The sequence below is a fragment of the Chlamydotis macqueenii genome, chromosome 11 (genome assembly GCF_036417535.1).
Source record: "Chlamydotis macqueenii isolate bChlMac1 chromosome 11, bChlMac1.mat, whole genome shotgun sequence".
In the NCBI taxonomy this organism is placed as follows: Eukaryota; Metazoa; Chordata; class Aves; order Otidiformes; family Otididae; genus Chlamydotis; species Chlamydotis macqueenii.
In genome coordinates, this window is record NC_141566.1 from 23,066,516 (window position 1) to 23,093,474 (window position 26,959).

Genomic DNA, 26,959 nt, shown 5'->3' on the forward strand with positions numbered 1-26,959 from the left:
TACAGATTTTTTTTTTGTCAGTCCCTGATGAAAACTTCCTTGTTCAGCTTAGCAGAACAAAGAGTTACTATGCTATTATGCTCAACCTCCCCATAATAAGCAAGGTACTAAACAGAAAAGCATAGCACTCTGCTGCATCAGAAATAAGACCTCAAAGAAGGTGCTCAGAAATTAATTTTTCTAACTCTGCTCAAACTGTAACATTGTACATCACAAACATTAGGTATCTGCCCTGCAGGATTGTCCGACAAGTTTAAAAAGCATGACTGAACATCCATTGCACTTTTCCATGGCTAACATTTCACAAAGGATTCAGAAATTAACCTGAGACCATTTCAGACAATGTCGGGAAAAGAAAAACATGATCCTGTTAAGAGACAACAGGGAAATGAGTAAAAGCATTTCAATTAGCTAGAAGTTTGAGAAACCATGGCCACTTCGGAAAATCCAAAATAAAAATCTATTAAACACTAAGGTCACAGTAGATCTGGATCATTAAATAAAACAACATATTCTTTGTTGTGCAAATATGCAATGAATCCCTAGGCCCAAATCTACAGCCTTTACCAAGGCTAAACTTGCAAAGAAGTAATTTTGCTCTGGTGATAACTACAGGAGTTAATTCAAAACACATGACAGAAACAATATCATAGAATAGAAAACCTGCTAGGAAGGTATCCATTTTCATCTTATTCTTAGCATATTGTGGAGTTTTGTTAAACTGAAAAATTGTACTAAGAAACTACAGTATCACCTCAATCTCTGAGGTACTTCAATGTTTTTTCACTAAATACTTCAAACAATCACAGATATCAGTATTACACTATACATAAAAGCAAGCTGTGTCTAACATGTCACATAAACAGAGGACTTGAAATCACCTGTGAAAGAGTCAACTACAAAAAAGTGTGAACTGAAGAGAAACACAAAGGTATATAGAATTTAAGCATCTTACCTCAAACAATGCGTTTTGTCACACTCACAATTACAAACTCAAAGGGACAGGATGGACATAATTGAAATTATAATCAGAGGAAGTGGCATTTTAGCTGTTTCTTAAGATACATTATTTGCATATGGAGTTAACCCATTTCTTGACCTAGAAAAAAACAGGTAGTGCTGAGCACAAGACAAGTATAAAGTACAGGACAGACTTCTGAAGGGAAGGAAATGGACTATTTCTATTGCATTAGGTATTCAACCATGCTTCCTAAGATAGAAGAAAAAAGAAAGTAGACAGTAAGCACCCATCCAAAAAAAAGGTGTTCTAACAATAATTTAGTACCTCTTTCCACCAGTCTTCTCTTTCTAATAATCTTACGCAGTTACAGCTAGCATTATTACTACTCAGAAAGTGTGTTGACCTTACAAAGGCAACATTTACACTTCAGTTGACAACAAATAAAATAGAGGCAGGAGCATAACCCTTTAAAAGATTACTTGTCAGCAGTTCCTTATAAACTGAGATCATGTATTTGAGATCATGTATTCAGATCATGTATTCAGAACCAAATCAATACACTGGTTCTCCTAATCCACATTCTGATTGAAGGATATTTGGTACTACCTACTCTGCAGGCCTAAATGACTTATTAATGCTCTGGGAAGGAAAAAAAAAGTTGTGATTTCACCTAAGTTGAAGACACATCGAGGATATGATGCATCTTATCATCTCTAACTTACACCAATTCTAATTTTGTAATTGAATATTTAGAGCACTGCTTTGACAGACTAAGCCAAATGTTCCTTTAACCAAAATTCTCATCCAAAAGCAATCTTAGAGAAACCTAAAAAACAAAGGATATTCTATTTCTAAAGGTCTCAATATACTGAGTGGACCCTCACATGCTATGCCACCCAACAAGAGACAGGATGTACTCAGCTGTTAGGACGTACGCTGGAACAACCACTTTAGAAGCTACTAAAAAAGTGCCAGAAGCAGAGAGAGATACCTTACTCAGTAAGCATCAAACAGCACCTTTATAGAAAGCAGCAAGAGGAGCTTGAAGGCATCTTGCAGCTCCAGATTTTCACACCTGTTATCTTGCTTTTGAAAAAACAAGGTCAGTTCATCACTAATTAGGTCTGCTCTGAGCAAGGTGTTGGACTAGATGACCTCCTGAAGTCCAATCCAAACAAATTATTCTTTTATTCTTAGATTCCTTCATTCTTATCATGACAACACTGCTCATTTCCAAGATGAAGAAGCTGGAAAGCCATCTTCAAGAAGACAAGAGAAAAAGCCCACTGCTTTGCTTTTGAAATTGAAAACAGCAAATCCCTATGCTACAGCAACTTCATCTCTCGCTTTCTAAGGAGAGATCTTTATATGGACTAGGCCTAAGAGAGGAAGGGTTTTTTGGCATAGTGGGTTATTTTGTTTCAGGGGGTGGAGGTTTTTGTTCATTTTTTAAACCAGGACAACCCAGAAGTCAGAAAAGGGAAAGACCTGGCAAAGAGTCTGAAATTAGTGTTTGATCTCGGGGGGGGGGGCGTGGAGAGAAAGGCAGGGGAGTCAGAGGGGCCAATCACACATGGATTTTTAGTTTAAAATTCTCAGATTTAGTTTTGACTTTATGTGACCCGGTTGAGGTGTCCGTGCACTTGTTAAAGGAGTATATATGTTAAATTTCTTGTAGATGTCCTTACTAAAACCAACTAGAGTCTAAGCTTTTGGCTTTACCCTAAGGCTGATACTCCAGCATTGCTCTCCAGACAACTGAAATAGAAGTTGACTCAGATAGTCAGAACAGACACTAATCTTGATGAGAAGACTCTCTGCAGATGGACTGAATGTGGAAAAGGAGCTCTTACACTTCAACTATGTAACCAACAAGCACCTTGGTCTGTGCTAGGATTTGTAAAAGGCTTTAGTTATACTGTACCATGATATCTTAATTAAATTCTAGAAAGGGCCCACAACAAACCATGTAAAGCCTAGGTTTTATTTTGACATGGTGATTCAACCTGCTTTGCTAGCAAGGAATGTCAAAAATAGCTCATGTAAGAAAATTAAATACAATAGCTACCTTTAAAAATCAAAGACACTTAGCTGAAGTACTTGTTTGAACAGAATACTTGTACTTGTTTAAACAGAAAGGACGTATATATTTGAATCAAAACTGACAGCTAATGAAGAGTTTTTCTTATTATGGCCAATCTCATTAACAAATTGTTCACCTCAAAACAATAATACTACATCTTAGGAGACGCCACACTGCTTAGCTCTGCACTTCCAAATGTGTTTCCTAAATCCAAAATATATCAAACACAATACTACATATCATGGCATCAGAAAGCCTAGATCAGTAAAGGTAGTCATGGTATTCTTACTGTCAGATGAATTATCTGTGTTACCATTAATATATCATATCAAATATAGCTTAGCAATAACAAGGGACAACTCACAGGAAATAAAAGAACCCCACATTAACAGATGTAAAGAATTTTTTAAATACCAGTATTATTACTCGAACATGTTTTTCATCTATAATGCCTAGAAAAAAAAAATAGCCTTGTACACTAAACTTAGAAAAAAAATCTAAATTCATCTATATAAAGATACATATTTGTCCAGCCATGTACACAAGGCTCTTCAAAGCCCTTTATGTGTAGCAGATTCCATGATCAAAAGATGGTAACGTTCTCAGGAATGTGTGTGAGGTCTAAGAAGCATTACAGCCATTTATACTTCTTTTTACATTATGAGATGGATAAACGAATATATCAAACTAATCCGCAACATAGCAACACCTGGAAACCTCTTCTGAGTTTATAAATTACATTTCTTCACCTTTCCAAGCCCTGCTTCCATAACTGAACTTACCTGCTGACTTCCTTATTCCTAAAAGCTCCAATGCCTCTGCTCTTGATGTAAACAGTAACAAAGTGCAAGTGACAGAAGCTATTTGTTTTATTTCTATTATTCACAGATCTACAGAAGAATTATAAGTGCTTAGCAAAACGACATTTCAGTTGCAAACTGTAAAGTGGCTAGGAAAGTAAAAACCAGAAGATGTCTACAATGGAATAATTTGCATTGGAAAGTTCAAAGAACAGAAAGCCAGAACTTACCTCATTCACAGCAGCTGACAGTAAGAATTTAGTTTTTTACTAGTTCATCTGCATATAAAGTAGCATATGACAGTGAAGAAGAAAATACATATTTCAATTTAGAAATTGTTCTAAATATCAGGGTGACCTTGACATTCCCACTAACCCATTTTTCCAGCAAGAAACAAAGATAATTTATAAACGACATTAGCTACACTTGTGAAATACACCTTTCAGTTCTACACACTATAGTCTATTTGTAACATCTGACAGACAAAAAAAAAAAAAAAAAAAAAAAGTATCTCACTAATAACAGATACCTCCTATACAAAAATGACTACTTGATAGACACATCCATTTCAATAAGCAAACATACAAAGTATAAGAAATCATGCTTGGTCCAGAATGCTGCACGCTCCCAAGCACTCAGCACTACTGAGAAGCATAATGGAAGTTCATGAATGACCAGGATTTCAATTTTCTTTCTATTTCTACTTCCCAATATGCACAATACATGCAAATCACTGAAACACACTGCAAGATTAAAAAATAAAAAAATAAAAAAATAAAAAAAGCATCACGTGTATTTCAATAAACCCAAACTAATTTAGATCCATATTTATCAACTTAAGAAGATACAGTATAGCTTTTGATTCAATTTTACTGTTTGCTAGCTTGTGAAGGAAATACACAGGTCTTGCGGAATATAATCTTCAAAGGATTAAATGACAATTAGGAAAAGCAGACAGCTATGAAAACCAGCATTTTAAAGTGAACTGATTAGAAAAAAATATCTCAGACGTCATGCATGCTGCAGTAAGTGACCAGTTCCTAATTCGTATTTGCACTATAAAGGAAAATGGAAGGATGCGAGTAGTGATCATCAGCCACCCTCTACAAAAGTAATTTTCTTATTTCACCACCTTGCTTTCGCTAGTGCAAGTTTCTTGCTACCCTTTTGATGTTCAGACACTGATCATCTTCCTAAACAGCGTGCTAACGCGGCCTTCGCATTCCCTCCTTATAATTACCAAATTAAACCAGGCGAATTTCCCGATTCCGTACCCAGCTGCCCAGGCCATTTCAACCGCCCTGCCGCAACCGCCTCCTGGACTCCAGGCACGCTCCCGCAGGCACCCGCGAGAACAACAGCGCCAGGTCCCCAGGAGGGTCCCCTGCCCCCCGGCCCAGACAGCACCTCAGGTGGGGCGGCACGCCGCGCGCCAAGGACACCGCGGGCGGTTGGGGGCGGGAGACGCCAGGCCGAGCAGCCGCCCCTCGTCCCGCCCCCTCCCCGTGCGCGCAGGACGGCGGGGGCACCCCCAGGGCAGCAGCGCGGCCGGGAGGGGCGGCGGCGGCTCGGGGGGCGGCAGAAGGCCGCGCCTCCACGGCTGCCGGGCCCGGACACCGCCTGGCGGGGCGGCAGGGGGCGTGCTACCGGCCTCCGCCAGCACGCCGCCCACCGCCGCAGCGCCGCTGGGGAGGAGGGGGCTCGGGCTCCGCCACCGCCGGGGCGCTGTGCTGATGCCCCCGCCCCCGGCCACCCCTCGCCGCCCTCATCGCCTCTCTTTCCCCAGATGGGGCCTCACCCGTTGTTGTCGCTGCAGACACCGCCCGCGGGTCCCTGCGAGATCTGGCTGCGGAGAGGCGAGGACGGTGGGGCTCGGCGCGGCCGCGGCACGGGCCCGACTCCGGCCGCTCCCACCGCATGGAGGGGGAAGAGCAGGCCAGAGCGAGGGGCGATGGAGGAACGAAGCCAGGGCGAGACGGGATGGAGAAGGGAGAGGCAAGGTGCGGGAGTGGGGCTCAGCACTGGCGGGAGTCTGGGGGCCGCTGCCTCCGCCTCATCCCTGCCTCCGCCTCAGCCAGGCCAACGCCGCTGCCCGGGCGCCGTCGCCTAGCAACCGCGCCCAGCCCCCGCTACTGCGGGCATCCGGCTCCTCGCGGCACCCCGCGCGCTCCCAAAGGCGGCGCACGCGCCAGCCGCCCCCCTGCACTTGGCGCGGGGGCGGCGCAGGCGCGTTCCCCTCCCCCCACCCCCAGGGCAGTGTGCGCGTGCGGGGGACGGGGCCGCGCCGGCGGCAGCTGCGCGCCCTACCTGGAGCGCGAGCATGCGCGTGTGCGCGACGGGGCGCGCTGAGGTGGTGGCTGCTGGTGCTTTCCGGGTCCGTGTTTGAAATAAGGCCGCTGTTAATGTAGCACCGTTTCTTGGAAACAAGTCATAAGGTGGCTTGTGTGCTCGGGTTCCAGAAAAGAATAGGAAAAGGGAGGCCGTGTCCCTTTGCATTGTCCCCTAGGACATCTAACCCCCTTTCTGAAACAGAGTGGGGAGGATCAGGGAGGGCAGAGGCATGGCAGGCAGTACTGGTGAAAACACAATGCTTTCCTAGTTTTGCAGGTTGCAGGAATGGAGGATGACATAGAGGATGTGACTGAATTCAGATACATTTGGGCTCACCTTTAGAATGGGCCAAGATTAATATAGGCAGCTACTTAAACCTTTAGCTCGCTCGGATGCTAATGGGAGCTTATACACAGTACATATTGAAGGATTAACCAAAAAAAAAAGAAATTGCAAATACTTCAGGCTTTGCATAAATTTGGCGTTTAAAGACTAGATGCTCTTAAGATCTCAGGATCTACCTCCATCTATTTTAAACCACTACCCCTTGTCCTGTCACACCAGGCCCTGCTGAAGAGTTTCTCCCCACCTTCCCTGCAGCCCCCTTTAGGCACTGGAAGGCCGCTCTCAGGTCTCCCTGGAGCCTCCTCTTCTCCAGGCTGAACAGCCCCAACTCTCTCAGCCTGTCCTCATAGGAGAGGTGCTCCAGGCCTCTGATCATCTTTGTGCCCCGCCTCTGGACTTGCTGATCATCTAGTACTGCTGTCCAAAGCCTCCTTCAGGATGCATGTGTCTGAGGTCCTCCACAGGCTGCAGGTGGATCTCTGCTCCTCCGCGGGCCTCCATGGGCTGCAGGGGGACAGCCTGCTTCACCATAGTCTGCTCCATGGGCTGCGGAGGAATCTCTGCTTCAGTGCAAGAGAATCATAGAATCATAGAATGGTTAGGGTTGGAAGGGACCTTCAAAGATCACCTAGTCCAACCCCCCTGCAAGGAGCAGGGACATCTTCGAAACCTCATCCCTCTCCTTCTTCACTGACCTTGCTGTCTGTAGACTTGTTTCTCACACATATTCTCACTCCTTTCTTCTGGCTGCTGTTGCGCAGCAGTTTTTACCCCTTCTTAAATATATTATCCCAGAGGCACTACCAGCATCACTGATTGACTCAGCTTTGGCCAGTGGCAGGCCTGTCTCAGAGCTGGCTGGAACTGGGATGCTTCTGGCACCTTCTTAAAGGAGCCACCGCTGCAGCCCCTCCAATACCAAAACCTTGCCATGCAAATGCAATACAATGGGTGAAGTATTAGAATCACAGAGTAGCCCAGGTCAGAAATATCATCTGGTCCAAATTTTCTTGGAGAAGGGAGCCTAGATGACATTACCTAGCACCCTGTCTAATTGCATCTTGAAAACCTCCAGTGATGGGGACTGTACCACATCCTGGGAAGGCTGTTACACTGAATGACTGTTCTTACTGTAAAAAGTCTTTCTCACATGAAGATGAAAACTCTCCTGATGCAACGTGTACCCATTGACCCTCATCTTCTCCATGTGGCTACTTGTGTAAAGAAAGCCTCCATCCTCTGTATTAAAACAAGAACAGCCCAAACAGATAAGTGATCTGAATTTTAGCAATGCAGAAGTGGAATGGAAGATTTTATTCCAGATGTAAGGAAGCAAGGTGACAAAAATTGTTCTTCAGCTATTGCTCATATAACATTAAAAGCATCCCTACATCTGTATTATATCATTAAAAGTATTCCTAAATCAATATAACACACTATAAGTATCAAACTTTGTGACCACTTTGAAGTACTTTGAAATATGTAGATGTATTTTCTGTCCTTTTTTTTAAACATGTAGAGAAAAAATATTGTTAATGCTTGTGGGTAGGCTCACTTCCTGTCTGAGAACTTCCAAATATTTTATAACACTTTGTGAAGTGTTTATGTCATTCAAAGCAGAGTAAGTCAGAAGCTGAACATGTGCCTTTTAATTTTCTGTCTTCGACCTTTTAGTTTAGCCTGCAAAATCACAAATGAAAGATAGGATAAACATTGCAAATGTTGGCTGGGATTCTTATCACTCCTGTTAGAGGGGACTTTCCCTCTCTTCCTCTCATATCCTCACCCTGCCTGCTCTCACTCCCTCAGTGTCTTAGCAACAAGATTAATTGTCTCACTGTAGCTAACTTGTCTCCTACCCCCTCAAATCAATTAGTTCATCTGTTTAAATCATGCATCAAAGAAACCTGCCCCCTTTGAGCACGTAGCTCACTTAGGGCTCAATCCTACAGTCTTCAATTTTTAAGGCAGCAAGAGTTTGCAATTGACTCAAAACAGGATCAGACCTTGCATGTTCTAATTTCTTTGGAAAAGCCGTGAGATGATGAAGAGGATGCTGATGCCTATCACTGTTTCCCTTCATATTCTTTTTTCTTTAATTGAAGAACACGACATCTTCGGGAAAAGTCCTTAAATCATGCAGAAAATAATTAAAACATCTCCCCATTCACAACTGCTGCTTATTTATTATCTATTCCAGAAACACATCTTCTGCAATGCCAGCAAGGGTGCATTTGCAAAAATTGGATTTGTATAATACAGATAAATCCTCAAAATCATTACTTGGAAGATTCATAAAAGACTTTGAAATAACTCTTATAACGCTTGAAACCTTCAATTTATTTCTTAATTTATTGTCTACCTGGACTTGTGCAAAGCTTTTGACACTGTCCCGCACGACATCCTTCTCTCTAAACTAGAGAGACATGGGTTTGATGGATGGACCACTCGGTGGATAAGGAGTTGGCTGGATGGCCGCACTCAGAGAGTGGTGGTCAACGGCTCGATGTCCAGGTGGAGACCGGTCACGAGTGGCGTCCCTCAGGGGTCCGTGCTGGGCCCGGCCCTGTTCAACGTCTTTGTCGGCGACATGGACAGTGGGATAGAGTGCACCCTCAGCAAGTTCGCCGACGACACCAAGTTGTGTGGTGCCATCGACACGCTGGAAGGGAGGGATGCCATCCAGAGGGACCTGGACAGGCTGGAGAGGTGGGCCCGTGCCAGCCTCATGAAGTTCAACCAGGCCAAGTGCAAGGTCCTGCACCTGGGTCATGGCAATCCCAGGCACAAATACAGGCTGGGCGGGGAATGGATTGAGAGCAGGCCTGAGGAGAAGGACTTGGGAGTGGTGGTGGATGAGAAGCTCAACATGAGCCGGCAATGCACCCTTGCGGCCCAGAAGGCCAACAGCATCCTGGGCTGCATCAAGAGGAGCGTGGTCAGCAGGTCGAGGGAGGTGATTCTCCCCCTCTACTCTGCCCTGGTCAGACCCCACCTGCAGCACTGTGTCCAGTTCTGGAGCCCCCAACACAAGAAGGACATGGACCAGTTGGAGGAGGTCCAGAGGAGGGCCACAAAGATGACAAAAGGGCTGGAGCACCTCTCTTATGAGGACAGGCTGAGAGAGTTGGGGCTGTTCAGCCTGGAGAAGAGGAGGCTCCGGGGAGACCTGATAGCGGTCTTCCAGTACCTCAAGGGGGCCTAAAAGAAAGATGGGGAGAGGCTGTTTAGTAGGGCCTGTTGCAATAGGACGAGAGGTAATGGTTTTAAAATAGAGGGGGGTAGATTTAGATTAGAAATTAGGAAAAAATTTTTTACGATGCGGGTTATAGAACACTGGCCCAGGTTGCCCAGAAAGGTGATGGAGGCCCCATCTCTGGAAACGTTCAAGGCCAGGCTGGATGAGGCTCTGAGCAACCTGACCTAGTCAGGGATGTCCCTGCTCCTTGCAGGGGGGTTGGACTAGATGACCTTTGAAGGTCCCTTCCAACCCTAACCATTCTATAATTCTATGATTCTATGATTCCATGAATTGTTAGAAAAAGAAGGTAGATGTTTTGTGCAAGTCATCTGAGTTTTTAACTCTCTTTAACTATTGAAAATTAATTATAATCAGTGATAAATATATTATCAACACTAATAATCTTTTATCTGAGGGGAAATATTTGATCACTACTGCCACTTGCTGAGGCATCAGGTGAACCTCAGCCACTGCTTCTCATGATGTACAGTGCTCTGATCTTTTTTTCTTCATTCTATCTTCTTATTTTTTGCCTTATATTTAAGTACATTATTTTGAATAGGAACTACCAGCTTTTGTCCTTGGATTTCTACACTGCTAATTATGAAGGGATCCTGCTCCGTAGCTTAAGACTGTAGACGCTAATATGATAAAATTCATGACAGGGAAGATCTCACTGTTCAGAGACACCAATTACCTACAACTCACATGGTCTCAGAGCTGACACCTCTACTCTCATGAAAACCATTTCTCAAAGTGCAAATACCAATTTACCAATGAAGTTTAAGAAAGTAATCAAATTATTCACTGTTAATCCTTGAGAGAATGTGGCTTGCTTCACATCTTGAATCAACTTCACTAGGAATTAAAAGCATTTAAAAAGATTACTAAGGCTATTAATATCAGGAAAAAATGAGCAGAAAGCTGCAGTCATTGGTTCTGGTGTCATTCTTGAGTGCTGGAGAGTTTTTATGACTGACCTGATTTCCTGGATAATTTGTTTCCACTGATCAGTGAAAGCAGAAGAGAAGGGGCAAACTGTATCTCTGGGGAGTTTCAGCTTCTCACACTGCCTGTGACAGAGTCTGATCCACATTACATTACATTGATCACTCAGAGTAATTTGTGTAGGAAAAAGAAAATCCCACTGATAAACATTTGCTGCCTCACTTACAAAAGTTTGGCTTAAACATCATCATTAGGCAAGCAGGGCAGGGCAGAGAAGATATATACTAGCAAAAGTTGTTTGGAGACTGGCCTGTAGGTTTTCTGTACTTGTTTCAGACTATGCATATCATTTTCAAATGTAGCAAGTGATATTTTTATTGTAGGTTTAGTTTTAGCTCAGATGAGTGCACAAGAGAAGACTGTGTGATTCCTCATCATAACACTTAGGAAAGTTCTGGACAATATTTCATACAAATGCATCAGCAACTGATTGAGAACACACCTCAGTTTATTTAAAATAAATGAGCAGGAGTAGAAATATTTACAGATAACCAGGAGTTACCGATTTGAAGCCCTGGATAAACAAAAATTCCAATACTGGCTGAGGAAAGACTGAGAGTCTATTAATCAGTCTCTGTGAAGTGCTCTGATATTCTTGGCTAGAATGTCCATAGAAAGACAAATGGCCACCTTCCTCAGTCCAACAGTTTCATTTGCATTCTGGTTTTCTTTTTCATAGTTAAAAGTGCTATGTATAGTGGCAGAAATTAAAAAAAAAAAAAAGAAAGGAAAAGAAAAACCTAAAGAACAAAATACCTATTTTCTGAACAGTCACATCACTGAGAGCGTCTAGCAGACTACAGCGCGGTAGTAACAATGGCTACAGCGTGCCTTTGTGTCAAAAAAGTTTTAAATTAACTCATTCAACAGTCTCTTAGTGCGTAGTCGATAATTTTAACGAAATGCTAAACATCGCGCGGATCTCAAGGGAAAACCTCCTGCACTTTTTGCACTCGTAGCAACCTTTGACATAATAAGGTGTGACAAATTGATTTACAATGTAGTTGCAGGAAGAAGGGCAGGAAGGCTCCGCTCTGCCTTGTGGGTGTTGTAGTCGCTCTGCTGCCTGTCTGCCTAGGCAGCAATGGGAAGCCGGACTCTAAGTCCCACAGCTCCCACTCGAGCCTACCGCACAGGCTCAGAGACCATATGCTAGGTGGGGGTGACTACATTGTGTCTATTGTATGTTTTTTCTTTTTTTTTTTTTCCCCTGACATTTTGTACATCTCACGGGAGGTTTAAATCGGGAGTGAAGAGCATGGCAGATGAGCAAGAAATTATGTGCAAACTCGAGAGCATCAAGGAAATCAGGTATGTTTGCTTTGTGCCGCATCGGTTACGTGAAGCCGCTTTCTCCTGGGGGGAGCGGAGGAGTTGCATCGATCTGAAAGTAGCTACTGTGCTACTGAGGGCAGAAAGACCACCGCAGGGGTTTATGATAAAGGCTGAAAATGCATTTTTCTAAGTAGAGAAGGAGCACCCGCTGCTGGGAAGCGCCGCTGGACTGCGCAGTGAAGGGCGGCGATGGGCGTGCGTTGGCCGAGAATTGGCGCCGAGTGATGCGCGAGAAGAGTGCGCGGGTGGGAAGGACGCAGCAGCCCCACGCAGCTGGGGGAGTGGTGTCGGGCTGCGGGTGGGTTTTTTTAAGCCCTCTGAATTATTACACCTTATCCCTGAGGCTCTCTGGCATAAATCTGTTATTTTGGCCCGCTCACTCCCCGGAGGGAGCCTTGCCGGTCTGGGAAAGGAAGAGGATGGCACGAAAAGCAGTGGATGATATCACACGGACCGCCGGGGACGGACGTGCCCCGCAAACGGCGCGGACAGGCGCCCCAGCAATGCGCGGGTACGCCAGCGCGGCCGGGCCGGGCGGCGGGCGAACACGGGGCGGCCCCGCTGCCAGGGTGGCCAGCCCGCCCGGGAGGTCAATGCCGGGGGTCCGGTTCAGCTTCGCGCTGGGCGGTGGCCTGCGGGGAAGCGTGGAAAGCGGGCGCGTGTCACAAGGAGGGAGCAGCCGAGCCGGCGAAGCAGCTCGTGCTCGGCTGCCTGCTCTCTGCCCAGCCCTCCCGCCGGCGGAGGGGCGGTGAGGAGGCCCCGCGGGGGCTCCGCTCCCTGCCGCTCCCGGCCACCACCCTCAGCGGCGGGCAGGGCAGCGCGCCGGGGCGGATGGGGAAAGGCGGGCACGAGGCGGCTCCTGCCGCCCCCTGGCGGACCTGCGGCCGGCTCCTTCCGCGGCTCCGCGGCGGGCCACGCAGGCGGGACGGCCGCGGGCCCCACGAACCGCACGAAGCGCAGGCTGAGTGGAAAGAGGCGGCTCCGAAATAAAACAGCAAGGCACGGCTCTGCCTGCGCCCACACCGGGCGTGTGCCTTTCTCTTAGCTTTAGGTAGGGCATTTTCACTCTTTGGCCTTTCACAAGGCCTGAGCTGTCTACATTTAGTAGGGATTCATGCACCCAAAAGCCAAAACATGTTACAAAGAAAGTGAGGGCAGTGCTTTTGGATGTAGCTGGGAGGTGCAAGGCATGCTGACAGTGGGTCACCCCAGAGAGATAAGTGTTTTGGGGAGAGAGGGTAGGGGACAAAGGTGCTGCCACCGGCAGTGGGTGCAGGTGGTCACAGAGCCTTCGGCTGGCTAAGAAGCACATTTTACCCATGGAAGAGGTGAATGAGGCAGCAGTGTATGGGCCTTGGCCTCCTTCACACAACAGCAGAAAGGTGAAGAAAGATCAAGCACAAATATTTGTGTCTACCATCCCAAAATTATTTGCAGAAAGAGATGGGACAAGACATACTTCACAGAGTAAGAACAATGCTTTTCTACTCAACTGTTAGGCAGGCTCTGTTTTGAAATACAGATCTGAATATGGCTTACTATAGTTTGTGGTCCAATTATCATAACACTTAATTTAAATACCTCATTAAATTATCTTTTCAGAGAGAGTGGTATCCCGTATGTGGAAATTTATGGTGCATTCAGTTTTCTGATAATATACTCAAGGGTGATAGATAAACTGTAATTAAGACATTTTTCTATTAGTTTGTGGCATAAGGTACTTGTCATGGTTTAATCCCAGTTGTCAGCTAAGGACTGCACAGCCGCTCACTCCCCCTCCCTAGTGAGATGACGGAGAGAATCAGAAGGGTAAAAGTAAGAAAACTTGTGGGTTGAGATAATGACTGAAGAAAAATATAACAATAAGAATAATAATAATGATGTAATGAAAGAGAGAAGTGAAACCCAAGAAAAACAAGCGATGCAACTGCTCACCAGCTGCCGAATGATGCCCAGTCAGTCCCTGAGCAGCAGTCACAGAGCAAAACTGAAACCAGTCCCAGAATGATCCTGAGCAGCAATCTCGGAACAGTGATTTCTGAATTTCTGCCTACTGGTCAACCCCCACTAAGCATAATGTCTATGGTATAGAATACTTCTTTTGGCCAGTTTGAGTCAACTGTACTGACTATACTCCTCCCAGCTTCTTGCACCTGCACATCAGTAAAATTTAGGAAGCTGAAAAAAAGTCCTTGATCTCTTAGGAGCAACTAACACCACCAGTGTGTTATCAACATTCTTCACATACTAAATCCAAAACACAGCAGCTACTGGGAAGAAAATTAACTCCATCGCAGCCAAAACCAAGACAGTACTGTAAAGGTGACATTACTAGCTTTAGTGTACAATGAAGTATCAAGAAAGTTGCTTGGATATGTTTCAAATTAAAAAAAAAAAACCAACTTCAAAAAGTCAATCCTACTTGCAACATTGATGTCAATTTTAAGTTGCCTTTAATGAAATCTGATGAAATAAAACTATTTTTTGTCGCCAAATCTTTTAAAAGGAGCTTGCACTCTATGAAGAATTTCCTTCAAAATAAACATGAGGATTTCTTATGTTTATAGACACACCTTTGACAGATTTGTCAGGCTATATTTTAATCCACATTCCATGTATTTTTCTACAGCCAGAGAAGAAAAAAGTCCTCACAATCAAAATCAAAGAAATTGCCCATTTCTGTAGTTGATCTCTATCACTTATTAAAGGCAGCTCAGCTGAGTTTTTGAAGGGATTCTGGAATCTGATTTTGAAGACCTGCATCTAGATTCATATCTGTATCTATAGATACATACATATAATCTGTAGTCAATGGAATACTGCTGTCAGTAAATGTATGTGTGTGCCCACAAACCAAACGTATCTGCACATGCGTATTTATATGCAATAAGTAGTTCCACAGAAATAACCCCAGTTATAAAATTAAGCAAATACCTAAACACTGGACCTCAGTGTTCTGACTGGGAGGAGATAAAACAGAATGAGAGTGAACTTATTAATGATGGATGCTAGTTTAACTACTTAATGCCCTATTGAGACACACTTAGTGGCTACTGTCAGTGTAAGAACTTCAATAGAAGGGAAAAGAATATGAGAGTAGAATTCAAGCAGTCTAGGAATCACACTTATGGTTTCTGTTTTAAAACATTACTGCATGTTGCCTGATGCTAAGAGGAAGAGTTCTAATTTGTGTGCACTTATCTTTCCTAATATCAAAAGCTCATCATTTGGACTGAAGCAATCCCCTGCAACTCATTTGTTGTAGCAGCTTGGCAGAGCATGGCCTCCCTAGTAACAGCGAGGAAACTGATCTATTTCCACTGTCTTAGGTGAATGCATGCCAAAAATACAAGAGAGGAAATGGAGGAAATTTGTGACAAATACTCCGAGTTTCAGTAATCGAAGCTGCTATTACTAAATAAATGTTTTAAGTAAATGGGGAAAATGAGACTTGATGAAAACAGGGGTAGATGGTTGGATGGTACTTTTTAGTGTGATATTGCCGCAATTTAAATGGAAGGCAGAGAGGATCTATTTTACTGGTTTAAGTCAAATATTTATATTCAGACTAGTATATGCCATTGTACAGTAAATCACAGAACATCTTCAAGGACATTAAAGATTACAATGTTGTAGCTACATACTTCTCCACTTCACTCACAAAACTTATTATTCCATTAGCTATTTTTTACTCTAATGGTGAAATATGGACTTTTCAGAACGGGAATGACTGTGTGCCTTTTAAGATAAATGTATGCTCACAGGTATACAGTTCATGTTTTCTGTAATAACCATACTGTATGAAACAAGGTGAACTCTGTGGTGAGCTACAGTACAGACATAATAATCATACTTACCAAGTGAATGTTATCAAATTTGGTTTTAAGTATGTCTTCCACAATATCTGTAAATGTCTCTCAGTGACCTCTGATGTGACCTTATTTGTCATTGGCTTTTTCTCTACCTACCTTTGGTCTGGTATTTCTATTCTTAACAGTCATGGGTTGCCATGACTGGGAATAGTAATTCGTATCTCCTACAACTTATTCATATTGAGGAAAGAACTGTACTGTTAAGATTATTTCTGAAGTAAATGCAAAGCAGAATTTGGTCTTATTTTGTTCTAGGGAAACAAGCAGCAGTCCCTCTGATCTTCAGTTTTTTAATTGTTCCCTTTTAAATCTCCGTCATTCATATTAGGTAGCCCATTTCTGAATACATATCAGAGAAGTTATTTTGATACCGTTTTTATCTCTTGCAGCTTTCTAAACTCCTGAAGTGAGAGGGAGGAACCCCGGTCACATTACTAGCTATAATACTTGGAATAGACAGCCGTAATTAGATGTCCCAGAGACTGACTCTGTTTTCTGCCATGCTCTTCAGCAAATGGTGTAAATTAATTGTGCCAGTGATGTCTCACGTGTTCAGGAAAAAGTTACCAAAACTAGGTGCATAGGCAGATACTGAACTCAGAAAGACCGATTTGGAAACAGAAACGAGGGGACTGAGAGGAGGATTCACAGGCACAATGTCAGAGCCTCCTCAAGAGAGGTGGGTAACAGATGGTGAGCACTGGTGAAATGAAAGCAAGAATAAAATCTACACAGACATCTGCCATATTAAAGAAGAGTCCTCAGGCTAGATTTTAAATTTCTTTGGGAATTTTGGTTGGAGTGAGAGAAAACAGTGACTCTGTTAAGGCCCGGGATATATATATTTTCTCCTGTTCTTAAAAGTATGATATAGAATAACATTGAGACAGGCCATCCATTCCTCAGTGGTGTAGGAGCAGTTTCAGAGCGAGCCTTTCCGGACTGGGTATGGAAACAGTTTGTAAAGGGAAAAAATGCCCCAAAGAGGTTTAGAAATCCCCTTTCCTAGAAACAGGTGATAGACCACCTCCCTGCAGGGGACTTTGTGTGTTCTGCTTCTATTAAAAACGTCAGAACTGTGTTGGCTGCTTCAATGGGAGCAAGCCTGGGCCTAGTGGGAAGGGAAGTCACACACGCTGTTCCACGATCTCTGTTCTGGGATTTCATTGCTAATCTGATAGGCAGTTTCCTATAATCGACAGACTGCATTCTATAGTCAGCCTTGCTGCTTATGGTGAATTTGAATCAAACTTACTCCACTTTGCATTTGGATAGAAATAGGATATTTAAATATAAATGCAAACCTCTTCTTCCCCAGTCCCCTCTTACATCATGCCTGTAGGAAGTCCACTGTGTTATTCAGTAGTGCTCTGGGAAACCAATATGGATCGATTTGTACTAGGTGTTAGGTGACTAAAAAGGAATGCTACATTCTTTTTTGTTTCACACAAAATAAAGCAGAGTCCTGGAACTCTTGATTACATGCCTGAAAAGTGATATTCCAGCCTCTTGTTAGAAACATTTAAGTGTTGTTGACACTTGGGTTACCCAGTATCATATTCCAGCTTCCAGTATAGGAAAATTAACTAAGGCCTCTTCATTAACTAAATTGCAGGAACAAGAACAGTTAGTTTGTTCTTTTCAACAGCTTGGAAAAGTGTTGAATCACAACAGCAGTTAGGTTGTTCTGAGGCTTAAAACTGTCTGACAACTGAAACTCACACTCTTTTGATTATTAGCTTTGAAGAGAGAGATAAGGACTGAGTGTCTAAACATTTTTGCTATGGAATTTGGGATTGAAAAAAAATCAGAATGCAGGATATGGACAGAAACCTTTATGAATATGTGACAAGTATTAAATCTCAGCAAAGAACCAAGAGAATGCATAGTTACTTGCAAGTGGGATGTTGATGGCCAACATAATTTCAGTTTTTACTATTCTGATATGTCATTGCTCTGGAATTTTCTTTAATTTGAAGTTGAAGTTAGTATTTTAGCAGCTCAAATTACTGTCCAGATTGTTTTAATCAGTGTATATGTCAGTATCATCACCTCCTATTCATTTTACATTTCTCAGAATCCTGTGCTAAACCTCCCAGATTTTCTGGATTTCTCTATTATGGAGCTAGGGTTTAATCCAAGTTAAATGATGCAACGAACTCTATTGGTACAAATTTTCTGAATCTACAGTAACTGTTAAAGTCTGACAATGTTACCTTCATAATTCAGTATAGGAACTCTCATAGCACAGAAAAGCTTTGTGAAAGAGCTGGGATTAGAATTCAGTTCTCTCATTGCACCTCATCCTTTCTCAGACTTGTTTAGTCTCTCCCTTATCTATTATTGCTATTACCTTCTTCCATCTATTCACACATAAAGTGACACCTCGCAAAAATATGTTGCAGTGACTTACTGGTCTCTCTGTATTTTTAATTATCACTGGGATCAGGAATAAGACTTTGCAGATGGAAAAAATAAAGGCACGACTGAAAGCAGAATTTGAAGCCCTGGAGTCTGAGGAGAGGCACCTGAAAGAATACAAACAGGAAATGGACCTGCTGCTGCAAGAGAAGATGGCCCATGTGGAGGAGCTGCGACTGATCCATGCCGATATTAATGTGGTATGCAACAGGCCACCTGCAGACAGCCTAAGACACATCAGTATATGAATCATTCCACAGGTTGTAGAATTGTGCACATCAGTGAACTATCACTGGTTCCATAATTTAGACTTTACAACATCATCCTAGGATCCTACAAAGAGTAGGCAGTAAATTTACCTCAGGATAATTGTTTTTTCCTGTCTGTGTTGGGCAAGATATTTTGTAATGTTGGCATAGTAAGCATGTGCACCAAGAGGACAGATAACAAAGCCCATTGTGGCTACAACTTTACCAGTAGCCACGGTAACATCACTCTGGCAGTCCCATAGAAAACTGTTCTTCCTGTTAGTCTTTTCTCATTTAGCACTGGGAAACAGAGAGACTTTGGCAGCTAGGTGGGACTTTTGATTGGAGGTTTTTCAAAGAAAAGAGATTTTTGGAAAATAAATGATGTTTGTTAAGTTCTTAGTAAGAGCTCACCTTTATCACTGAGTGGAACCACCAAACATTAAGAAGCACCAGCCTGAAGGGAATTAATACAAATAAGAGAAAAACAGTTTATAAATAAGGACGATTTGCCAATTAGAGGAGCTAATGGGGAACATATTTTTAAACCTACAGTTTTTACACCATGTTAGGGCACTTACATGACTGTACAGTGGTTTCTAGCTCTCTTTGCACCAGAAGAAAAAAGCTCCAACATTGTGGAGACTGCATTTATTTATCACTTGAAATGTCTGTTCCCCTACCCAGCTGCATAACCTCAGTTTGTTTCATTCTCCCCTTTTTTTCCTGTCAGATTGTCTTTTTCTCTGCTGCTTTTCCTGTTTAGTGCAGTAAGAGAAGCAGGAATCTTTCCTTACCTTGTTTGTTAACTTCCAACCATCAGGTATCTTAGGAACACAGAAAATTAGTTTATTTTACTTTAATTTCTTTCTTTTGTGTCCCTTGAGAGTTTTCCATAGCTCCTCACTTGCTGACTTATCTGTAGTCTGTCTACCTGCTTTCTGTGTTGTTCTGAAGGTCATATAGGTTGAGTACACCTTTTTTAAACAAATGCATCTCATATGTCACTTTCAGTCGCTTCTTCCTTGCCTAGTTTTCATCCTCCCAGTATCTTAACTCTTTGTTTTACTATTGCATTGTCCCCAATCTCTTCCAAATTGAGAAAAATCCCTTCTTTCTGATAAAGTCTCTTGCTCAACCAAAGAGCTGTTAAAGGAACAGTTCTTTAAAAGCATGCCCATCCTCCTTTTTCAGATGGAAAATACTATCAAGCAGTCTGAGAACGATCTCAACAAGCTCTTGGAATCTACTCGTCGCCTGCATGAGGAGTACAAACCCCTAAAGGAGCATGTAGATGCTTTGCGGATGACTCTGGGATTGCAGAGGCTGCCAGATCTATGTGAGGAGGAAGAGAAACTGTCCCTTGAGTAAGTCTCCAAAGCAAACATTATCTGGCTTTATACCTTCTCTCAGTTCTACTCGTTATTTTGTCATTTTACTTTTACCAGTAGGTGGAAAAAATAACTTAAGAGGTAAGCATGAAAAACAAAAGTTAACAAAAAAGGGATGTGGGAGCACATGTATTTGGTAAGATTCAGTCTGAACTCTACATATGGCATGCAAAAAGTCCAGAGTGGTTGGTTCTTTAGATTTCTATACCGTAGCAACCAGAGGTACGAGGCAATACAAGAAAGGGATACAAAATTGCGAGTCAGCATTTTACTTTTTGCTGCATGCACAACAGATTTGGATAATAAATTACAGTTTCATTATTAGATATAACCTAGGTGGGGGAGGGATGACAGAATTAGCTGTTATTCAAAGAATAGCATCATTTTCACAGACACACGGTTTTCAAGATTTCTTTTGCATTTCTTCAGAAATGCTGTTTTCCATTCCAAGCACCTTGACACTACAAAGAATGTGTTAATCTATTGCATACAAAAGTTAACTCCAACAAGTCATCAACCATTCTATGATTCTAAGTATATAATATATATTTAATCTTTTAACCGCTTTAGATGCACCTCTGTCAAATTTAGGTTTTATATGTTATCTATTTTCCATCCTATTAGATTTATATCTAGTTGTATGTTAAGATACCTTAGAAGCTGCCAATCTGGAATCTGGCTGAAGTGCACAATGCAGAGGAAAATATCACCAACTCTATTTATGAACTAGTCCAAGTGGAGTCCAAGTGTAGGCAATTTGACTCTAGCAGAGGAACATGATAGGGAAATATGATCCATTACACTTTTACACAAAATATCCTTTACAAACTAATGGAATACTCCAGAAGGTGGTTATATTTTTTATTTGGTTTTCTTTTGTCTAGCTACTTTGAAAAGCAGAAAGCAGAATGGCAGACAGAACCACAGGAGCCTCCCATCCCAGAGTCTCTGGCTGCAGCTGCAGCGGCTGCCCAACAGCTGCAAGTGGCTAGGAAACAAGATACCAGACAGACAGCTACTTTCAGACAACAGCCACCTCCAATGAAGGTTAGGAGATGGAATGTGCTGGGTTTTATCTTTTGCCATTGGAATGTGTTATGTTTATAGTTAATCAATACTTATAAAAAGAAAAAATTATGTGTCCTGATTCTGATTTTTCCTGCAGTGGTTCAAATCAAGAGCAACTACAGTAGACAAAGTAGTAGCACCAGTCATCAAGGGCTAAGGACAAGGCTCTGTATTATTTGACTTCTTTGTGACTTAAGAGTCCCCATCAGCAGAGATGCAGGCAGTTCCCGCTCCTCTTGTGTTTCATGTGAGAGAAAGGCATGTAAGAAAAAAAGAAATGCTGGGCAAAGAAAACAACCTTATAGCTGGGACTCAGTCCCAAATGGATTCATATTAGAAGAAATGCACATATTTTATGAGGGAGAGTAATTACTGATGGTACAAATTATCAGGAAAGGTGATTGTTTCTGCACTTCTTGGGATCTTCAAGTCAAAACTAACGTATGGATTAATTTAACCTAACCATAGGCACTTCAGTGACAGTTTTACTCGGCTCCTTCTGTAGTCAGTAAAAAGAGCGAGGAATTCCGTAGGGGTATTCATCCCATCCACATTCCAAAGATTCACTGCCTAAGGAGGCAAACTGACGTAGGTACACTCCATAGTTATGTACTTATTGCCTGGAGTTGGGCCATCGAAAAGCCTTTCTGAAATCAAAATGCTTCAGTCAAATGGGAGTTAAAGTGCTTAGTATGAGCAAAAGAGCAGAGATCTGCATCTTGGGTTAAATATGTGGAATTCATCTAATCACCCGCTCCTGCCTTGAATTCTGTAACATCACAGTTGGCTTTCACTGTAACTTCTCTAACTCAGGGAGCTATTACACATGTAAACATCTTTAAAACACATGGAACGTTTAACACAGAATTTAATGTTAAAGTTATTGATATGTGCCTGAACCATGTGTCTGCTGAGCTGTAGTTTCAATTCAATGAGATATTCTAGTCTTTCAGTTGGCCTGAAGTTACTGTACAATCCAGAGACACTGATTGTATAGAATGTAGCATCGGTTTGCCTTTGAGGGAAAGAAGCCTTAGTTATTTCTGTACTGTAACTTAGAATATGATATTCAATAACCTGTGTAACACTACCACTTAAATGCTTGTAACAAGAGGCTGCAATATCACATTTTAGGCATGTTTATCATGTCACCAACAAATTCATCGGAACGCGCCCATATGTCCACTCTGCAAAGCAAAGAGCCGATCTCGGAATCCCAAAAAGCCCAAGAGGAAACAGGACGAATGAAACCCAGAAGACTGACAAGCAAACAGGTGACCTGTTCCGGTACTCTTCCAGTAGAACTGCAAATGTGGCCAGACTTTACTGAAGTACAGACTCAAGTATGACTGACCCATTCTTTTCTATTTAATGCAATGTAAGCACAACGTTCCTGTTCTATCTTAATTTCCTTCCAGTCCTTAGGATTTGGTTTTAGGAAAGTTAAGTATTACTGGTGCTATAGTTTATAATTTCAATCATTCCATCTTTTGGACTCCTAAGCAAAGTAGAATTCTTATGCAAGTATCCTAAATGCCAGGCTATTCCTATTGGCCAAATGTGATTACCAAAAATGCTTTTATGCTCTGTTTTGAAAAATAGATGTTACTAAAAGATTATTCTGTTTCTTCTGATAACAGGAAACCATTTGAAGTGCTGAAATAGCAGACTGTCCATTGGCTTCCCTAAGGAACAATTTGTTTTCCAAGCTAGTAAGACTTGGGTACCTAGTAGAGCTCTTTTTATACAGAAAATGTTCAGGGGAAAAAATAAATTGATTATACAGAAAATCAGTGCATTAAGGACATATGTGAGTTTTGATTTACTGGAATCTGGCTGTACTATGCCGTCAAACCTGACTAAAAATTTGGAAGGGGGATCAAGTTACTGGCTGTGTATGAATTTCTAAAGATGATGTAATTTGTGATGTTTTAACATCTTAATATGGTATTATTTTCAGCAGTCAGAAGACTGACTTAAGTACAAACTCAAATGAACTGTATTAGAGGTCCTCCTAGGATCTATGGCCAACCAGCTCACTGTGGTACTCTAGGAAACACACATGAAATGTGACAAATCAATATGCGCACAGACTGCAATATCAGCCATTCTGCACATCTTCTATTCTTGGTTTCTGCAGCCAAAATCTCCCTTAGCAGATATATCCTCCACTGGAGCACAGGGAATTTAAGTAAGATGCACCAGGGACAGTGTCAACTAAAAATTTTGTATTTCACCAGATCTGCCTGGCTTTGGTGTCATCATTCTCCCTCAACCAAAACTTCCTATTTTTCAGTCTTTTAATTGGTAATTTTCAAGTAAGCTTTGTTTCAGCCGTGGTTTTTTTTCTTGGTCTGCATGTATGCCAAAATAATCCTGACTAAAGGATCCTTTAGACCACTCCCTGTATCCGTGTCTTCCCTTTTGTTTCACCTCATGTAACAACAGTTCCTCCAATGGGGAGGATGGCAGTGACCAAACTACAGAACTGGGGCCTAAGACTTACTCATTTCTAATCCCAGTTTTGTCACTACCTTTGTTGTCTAAATTGATCTCAAGTATTAAATATTCTTTTAACTGACTTCAGGAGGAAAGGACTGCCTGTTAACATTCTTCTCTCTTTAGCCCAAGTTTTACTTCACTTTACTTTACCATGCTACAGTGGTTATATCGAGAACTTTGTTTGTTAAATAGGAAGAACAGGGAAGCCCCAAGTCTCTGGTCAGAACTTTGCCAAATGCTGGGGACTATACATATCCACATAAACCAATTTTGCCGGCCAAGGCACATACTCCGCTATTACCTTCCCAACTCCACCAGAAAGTACATGAGTATTTTATTGAATATAGATCTATAATTTGTGCCAAGTTCAGATGGTATCCTCCCATTTTAGCTTTTCACGGCCAAATAAATATCTGTCAACAGCAGAGATAGAATGTGGACCATGTGCCCCTGAAAATAAGTGAAAAACAGATTCTGCTGGCAGAATTACTGAGATTCAGCTGGCAGAATTACTGAGATTCAGCCTCTGAGATAGCAATAAGGGAGGACAGTTTGATCGCACGCACCAAATAGCAGTAGTGCACTAGCTCTATCATTATGCATGTTTCCTAATACAAATAACGGATTCTGCTTTTAAATGTCAGAGCAGCCACGTGCTGTGTGTCCTGTTCAGAGCAATTCCCATTGAATTTAAGGGAAAATGCACACAGAGTTAAAGGACAGTATACAGACACCCCCAAAGTGCATGCATGAGAGCAGCATGACAGTTGTACATAAATTTAAGTAGTGACAGTGGAGAATGGGTGAATGGTCTGCAAAGAAGTAGTGCAAACAGAAGGATAGATTGGTAGAAACTTTGACTTCTGAAATAGACGTAGTCGTAGCTGCTCTCACTTCACTGTTACTTAGCCAGGTTCTTTCTTTCTTTCTCGGGAGGCCTCCAGAGCTCTAAACTGAAATATGCTTAAGGATGCACCATTTACTAATTTAGTATGGCAGTCCTGTCTTTTTAGTTTTTTAACCTAGTCTCTTGTGCCCTCGTGTTTAACAAGGTTTGTTTTTTTTTTTTTTAAAAAAAAAAAAGGAAAAATGTGAATACGATATACTGTGTTTGTATCAATCATGTACTGGTATTTACAAATCTGTTTTCACATCCTTTACAAAGTTCTGCTATATGAATAGTATGCGTTGCTGAGAATGAATCTAACTGAATGAGTCAGCGGTGTGCTCTGGCAACCAAAAGGCCCGTGTCCTGGGGTGCATCGAGCACAGCATAGCTGGCCAGTCAAGGCAGGCACTTGTTCCGCTCTATACTGCACTGGTACAGTCCCACCTCGAGTAATGTGTGCAGTTTTGGGCATCTCACTGTAAGAAGGACATCAAACTATTAAAGCGTCCAGAGGAGGGCAACCAAGATGGTGGGAAGTCTCAAGGGCAAGACTTACAAGGATTGGCTGAGGTCACTTGGAGAAGAGAAGGCTGAGGGAGGACCCCACTGCAGTTTACAACATTCTCAATGGGGGCAGCACAGAGGGAGGTGCTGATCTCTCTCTGGTGACCAGTGGCAGAACATGAAGAAATGGAATGAAGCTGCATCAGGGGAAGTTCAGATTGGACATTAGGAAAAGGTTCTTCACTAAGAGGGTGGTTGGTCAATGGAACAGACTCCCCAGGGAAGTGGTTGCGGCACTAAGCCTGTCAGAGTTCAAGGAGCATCTGGATGATGCTCTTAGTCGTATGGTTTAGTGTTAAGTAGCCCTGCAAGGAGCAAGGAGTTGGACTCGACGATCCTTATGGGTCCCTTCCAACTCGAGGTATTCTATGATTGTAGCTATTTGAAGGAGAGAAAATCTGTATTATGTATTAAGGGATCCTCGGTGTGCGGGGAGGGAGGAAAGCAGTATCTTTCATGAGAAACTAGTATTCTCCTTTTCTCTCACAGATTAATTAAGGAAGTTTAACTGAAGAGCTCTTCTCGAGACAGCCCCAAGCCCTTTCCTCCCAGGCACCTTTCTCCAGACGCTAGAGGGATAATTATGAAATATTAATTTCTTGGTTTTTTAGTCAGAGGAGGAAGCTGGCTGATGTACAGTTCTTGCCACAAGTCTACTGCATTTTTGCTCCGTGAAGCAACAATGGCCTCTTGCACTGTACCGGAGCTTCTTTGAGGATACTTGTTCACTTGGTTTAAATTCATTCTTATTTGGGTTAAATTCTCTTAACAGCCACAAAGAGACCCTTCTCAAAACTTACAAGACTTTTAGCTTATTAAAGTCTGCTTTAACCCTGGCTTTGTAATTCCCTTTTCAATGGTTATTCAAGCAACAACAAAGTCACTGGATTATTTCCAGGGTCTTTTCTCAATTCTTCACTTGCCTCAAAGAAAAGTCCTGTTCTGCAACCAGATGGCAAGAAAGTCACAAGCTTCTCCCCCTAGCCCCCACCTTAAGTTCAGGCTAAAAGGATGCAAACACTCTACTGTGTCCAAAGGATTTGCTATAGAAATTTTCATACACAAGCTGGGGTAGATCAGTTGTTCAAACTTCAGTGCCAAGGACCCCATTAACTATAGAGAAAATGTAAGCCAAATTTTAATACTTGCACTGCCTGAATTCAACTTCAGCTTTCTAAGCAGGACACTGACTGACTGAACCTGCCAATGGCTTCAAGTTACAAATATTATTTTGAAAAAACAGCCATTGATGTGTTACTCTAAATAGCAGACTAGTCAAGAAATTAAGACTTTACTAGCACTTTAAATAAATAAAAGTGCTTTCCTTTATTTTACAGTTTTCTAATTCCTCTGACATAGGGTTTCGTTTTAGCATTTAGGTATTTTAACAATATCTCGCATTTTCACTGGCTTCTGTGTTTTAAATATTTTACTCCTGTGCCCAGTAGGAGTAACAGTGTGTTACCTGTTTGGTTTGTCTGTACAGTCCTTTTTAATAAATACTTGTTTCATGTCACGCTTTCTTCCTGCAGAGTATTTTCACATCTGTTATTTGCTTATGCTACTGAGAAGCAGCCATATATCCTGAAAGGTAAAACCCAGCTTGCTAATTTTACAGAATGCAATTAGCCACAATTCTGTTATACCTTTATAGAAACTTTATGGATAGAAATATGGGGGGAAAATACCCATTCTAATGAGCTTTAGAAAATAAAAAGGCAAGGGAGATAGAAAGACAGGTTTTAACTTAGCCAAACTTCTCAGTCACACTTCTGGAACACAAACCACTGTGTGCTTAAGCACTGCGATTTCTGCATCTGCACAAGAATCACAGAAACAGTATCTAACACCCTAAACCAGGTACTTCTGAAACAAACGGCTACTAATACTGGAACTGGAT

General features: G+C 42.3%; 2 protein-coding genes across 9 annotated transcripts in view; one reads left to right on the forward strand and one right to left on the reverse strand.

The window, feature by feature from the left end:
- Window positions 1-5,983, reverse strand: part of ZC3H12B (zinc finger CCCH-type containing 12B) — a 28,749-nt gene extending 22,766 nt beyond the window's left edge. For 3 of the 4 annotated variants that reach the window (XM_086756132.1, XM_086756136.1, XM_086756135.1), the window contains exon 1: window positions 5,643-5,983. The gene's annotated coding sequence lies outside the window, so the exon portion shown is untranslated. Of the gene's footprint in view, window positions 1-5,118; window positions 5,222-5,642 lie in introns of those variants that run through there. The other variant, XM_086756134.1, reaches the window with a different exon arrangement.
- On the forward strand, window positions 5,240-26,575 carry ZC4H2 (zinc finger C4H2-type containing). 5 transcript variants are annotated; one of them, XM_086756140.1, is made up of 6 exons: window positions 5,240-5,256; window positions 12,006-12,080; window positions 18,426-18,597; window positions 19,840-20,012; window positions 20,921-21,083; window positions 22,239-23,513. In XM_086756140.1, exons 2-6 carry the CDS (start codon window positions 12,028-12,030, stop codon window positions 22,350-22,352), a joined length of 675 nt encoding a protein of 224 aa, XP_086612266.1. In that variant the 5' UTR covers window positions 5,240-5,256; window positions 12,006-12,027; the 3' UTR covers window positions 22,353-23,513. The 5 variants fall into 5 exon arrangements, 4 of the variants coding, with proteins under 4 accessions (XP_086612266.1, XP_086612265.1, XP_086612264.1 ...); XR_015259659.1 differs by lacking the exons at window positions 5,240-5,256; window positions 12,006-12,080 and adding exons at window positions 12,416-12,615; window positions 25,549-26,575 and having other exon boundaries at window positions 22,239-22,482; XM_086756139.1 differs by lacking the exons at window positions 5,240-5,256; window positions 12,006-12,080 and adding exons at window positions 12,416-12,615; window positions 25,549-26,575 and having other exon boundaries at window positions 22,239-22,378.
- The last annotated feature ends 384 nt before the right edge of the window (window positions 26,576-26,959 follow it).